Source organism: Nematolebias whitei, chromosome 1 (genome assembly GCF_014905685.2).
Source record: "Nematolebias whitei isolate Nwh7 chromosome 1, NemWhi1, whole genome shotgun sequence".
Lineage (NCBI taxonomy): Eukaryota > Metazoa > Chordata > Actinopteri > Cyprinodontiformes > Rivulidae > Nematolebias > Nematolebias whitei.
The window spans coordinates 27662223-27666017 of NC_056498.1; the positions used below are offsets into that span (position 1 = coordinate 27662223).

The 3795-nt window shown below is 41.4% G+C and overlaps 1 protein-coding gene across 3 annotated transcripts in view; it reads left to right on the forward strand.

Moving 5' to 3' along the window:
• The window catches only part of elavl2 (ELAV like neuron-specific RNA binding protein 2), a 70753-nt gene that overhangs the window by 59755 nt on the left and 7203 nt on the right, over positions 1 to 3795 (forward strand). For all 3 annotated transcript variants that reach the window (XM_037676020.1, XM_037676013.1, XM_037676007.1), the window contains exons 5-6: positions 2049 to 2202; positions 2673 to 2898. In XM_037676020.1, the coding sequence (XP_037531948.1) occupies positions 2049 to 2202; positions 2673 to 2898 (380 nt within the window). The remainder of the gene's footprint in view (positions 1 to 2048; positions 2203 to 2672; positions 2899 to 3795) is intronic.

The window sequence follows — 3795 nt, forward strand, 5'->3', positions numbered from 1 at the left end:
TATATTACTTAATTACACACATTTGAGTAGATGTAATAAATTACTTCAATTCAATTCAAAAATACTTTATTAATCCCAGAGGGAAATTATTTTGTTGTAACTCGTGATCCTCATTTCATTGAGATGTTATAGATGCTGATGGCTGTAGACAGGAAGGATCTCTTGTAAAGGTCCATCCCACAGTGGATCCTAAGAAACTGGCTGCAGATGCCGTCCGATACGCCCACCCAGACTCGGCTGGCCTCTCGGTTCCCCTGGACTGTAGGACCGCTTGAATGCCAGGCTGAACTCCTCCCAGAGCGTTGGCCATTCCTCCCAGAAGTCTGCCGAGCTCCTCATAGCTGCTGACAGCCAACTGTAGGTGCTGAGGGACGATCCTGTTCTTCCGCTGTCGTGAGCCGTGTTTCCTGCTAGTTCCAGGATCTCAGTGGTCAGGCACTTGAGCACAGCTGGCAGGTAGATGAGAATGCATCCATAGAACATCCTTTTCAACTCATTTGAGAGTTGGGGCCATAGTTGAGATATTATTTCAGCTTTTGAGATGTTATTCAGCTGCTGTTGTTGTAGAAAACTGCCTTGTTGCCATGGTTACGCATCATAACAAATGTCCAAAACTAAAAAAAGTTTCAGTAAAAATCCTTCCAGCTGCACAGCATCTGATACCAGAGGAGACAATCATCCAAAAATGTGATTTACATCCAGAAAGAGGAATTAAAGTTTCCAAAAGCAAAATCTCAGAATGAAAGTAACAGAGCTGCTCCAACATGCAGCCACCTTGAGCGGCGCAATCCTAGAATTTAATTCCTGTTTAAATGCAATTCATCCTGCCATACCTGCAGTGTCTTCAGACTTTGCCAGCAAATTAAAAGTTGAAGCTTAATCATTAAATTATTATCTTTGTGTTAGATTTATTTATAAATCACATTTAAACACTGCTTGTATCAATTAAATTAAATAAAATGTAACACACGTTCTCTATCACTGTCATTAATCAGATAAACAAACAGCTTCATCTACCAGAGAGACTGATGTTACGTTTTCTCTCTTGAAACAGAACAATGTGTTAAATTGTAGAGACTCACCTGCAACACGAGTTGGGAGTGAGACGAGTTGTATCAGCTGCAGCTTGTGACTCCGACAGGTTTACGTTTATCTCCATGGTTCTCCCGTGTCGTGTCGGCGATTTTCAAAGCGGCATGTTTCTCATTTTTTATCTTTGTAAAGTTCTCCCACACTTTGGAGGACTTGGGTCGAACAGTTTTCTCTGCGTTGGTCATTTGTAAAATTTACTTATTTCCCTTTTGAAAACAGCCTCTGCTCTGCTCCCCCCTCACTCTGTTCAACTCGCGCTGCAGTTTCATTTTTTTTTCCCAAACTTTATTCAGTCAGTCAGCATTGACAATGAACTGCTCGTGAACAAAACGAAACGGCTCCGCAGCGCTGTGAAAGATGCATAATCGCGCGACACAACGAATCGATAACGAAATTCGTTGCAAACACTTTTAATCATCAATTTTTATCGATTTTATCGATTCGTTGTTGCAGCCCTAATTTGCACAAGGAAGCTAAACCAGAACAAAATGTGAAAAGAGCAGTAAAAGGTGTAAATGGATCTAAAGATTTGAAGGATGTAAAATGAGCTCAGTTCATTTTCTATGAGGAAAAAAATGTCAAAGGCTAAATATTTTAAAAAGCTAAAGTTGCACCAATACCAAACAGCTGAACGTTTTGATATAGGATTTGTTGAAATGGCACAAAAATTGTGGACGAGAATGATGCCGACAAACATACGGAAGAAAACTGGATCACAATAGAGTGAAGGCTTCATAAACATTCACACACAAGTCCATCTGTGTTTGGCTGGTAAAGGCTGGAGTTGTTCCGAGTGGTTTAAAGTATGTTAGCATAGATTTAGCTGTAACTGGGTCACAGCCTGAGCTCATGTTTGAATGAACGCAACGTGAAAGTTGACGAGCGACCCACCCTGAGATCATTCTGAAACATGGTCGTTACTGCATGTGGTGCTCACTTGAACAGTTTCCTTCCAGGTTTCTTATGCACGTCCGAGCTCCGCCTCCATCAGAGACGCCAATCTGTACGTCAGCGGTTTGCCCAAGACCATGACGCAGAAGGAACTGGAGCAGCTCTTCTCTCAGTACGGACGCATCATTACCTCACGGATTCTGGTGGATCAGGTGACAGGTGCGTAAGACACGACGGCTCAAGGTTTTTTTGTTTTGTTTTGTTTTTTCTATTTATTTATTGTTCTTTAACAATGACACATACACTCCCCTCCCTCCCTTGGGACTGCTGATCAAAATGACTGTAGGGCTGAAAGATGCTTCCATGGTGGTGACGTGAGGCACCCAAAAACACAATTTTCCACTTGAGGTGTTCATAAATATGCATCGATGGGATATTAAAATGTGTTTAAAGTAGCAGTGCTTCCAAATTTTCATCCTCCAGTGGTTTTATTTTTGTTTGGAACTTCTTCCTTTTTTCATTTTTACTTTTCACCCCCAAGTTGTACATGTGATGCACGTTTTATAACATGAAATGAAATGCAGTTAGAGCAGCATTTCTCAGCAGACATGTGGGAGTGTAACCATTTTTATTAGAAACAACCAAAACCTTCTCACCATTAATGGGACAAATGGTGGATGTGTTCTCAGGTGTCTCCAGGGGCGTTGGCTTCATTCGTTTTGACCGGCGAGTCGAAGCTGAGGAGGCCATCAAAGGTCTAAACTGTCAAAAGCCGCCTGGTGCCACTGAACCCATTACAGTGAAGTTTGCAAACAACCCGAGCCAGAAGACGAGCCAGGCTCTGCTGTCCCAGCTGTATCAGTCGCCCAATCGAAGGTACCCAGGACCCCTCGCACAGCAGGCACAACGCTTCAGGTAAAAGGAGCACACTGGACTCGGGTCTGATGTTGTCCTGTCTCAAACACCTTTGAACTTCTCACAGCAGCAGAATCAGACTTCCTCCTCGAGCAGTTTCAGAACCACTCGAGCAGATTGGGACTAAAAAGACAGACACGAGTAAAACCCTAAAGTATTCCATCAATGTTCTGTTTAGCTCTGTGGAAGCTCAAAGGGCCATCAGCACCAACAGTAGACCTGTGATTTCTTTCTGTGCCTTGCTTGTTTGGCGTACGTCTTCGTTGCCAAATGTCTCCGCGGGCCCTTGATGCTGGGAGCACACCTGTCACAATTAAAATGAGATGATGCTGAAGCTGTTCTTGTAACAGTAGGAACTGAACGTCTCCTGTTGGTTGTTTAGGTTGATTATTGAAAAACAAGATCAGCAGCTTTGGTAAAGGCCAAAGTAGTCATGGGAATTGCCCGAGTGCAGAAACTACGGTGGCCCTGAAGTTTTAAACCACAACTACAAAATAAAAAAAACCATTGTTGATTTGTAGTTGTGTGTTTTTAATTTGTTGTGTATTTTTTATTTGCAAACACACACAAAAAAAACACAATTACATTAAGCAAACCAGAAGAGGTGGGAAAGGTGGAAGTTTCAAACGCCCCATCGTCCGATCAGTGATGTCTCATGTTTCCCACTGGTCCCACCTTTCCCACCTCTTCTGGTTTCGCTTAATGTAATGTTTTTTCAAAAGTTGCTGTTTATTAATTTGTAGTTTTTTTTATTTTTTATTGGTAGTTTTATTTTATTTGTAGTTTGTTTTGATTTGTTGTTGTTGATCTAAATTTTTTATTTTTGTTATTTTGATTTGTAGGTTTTTTATTTTGATTTGTAGTGTTTTGATTTGATTTGTAGTGTTTTGATTTGAT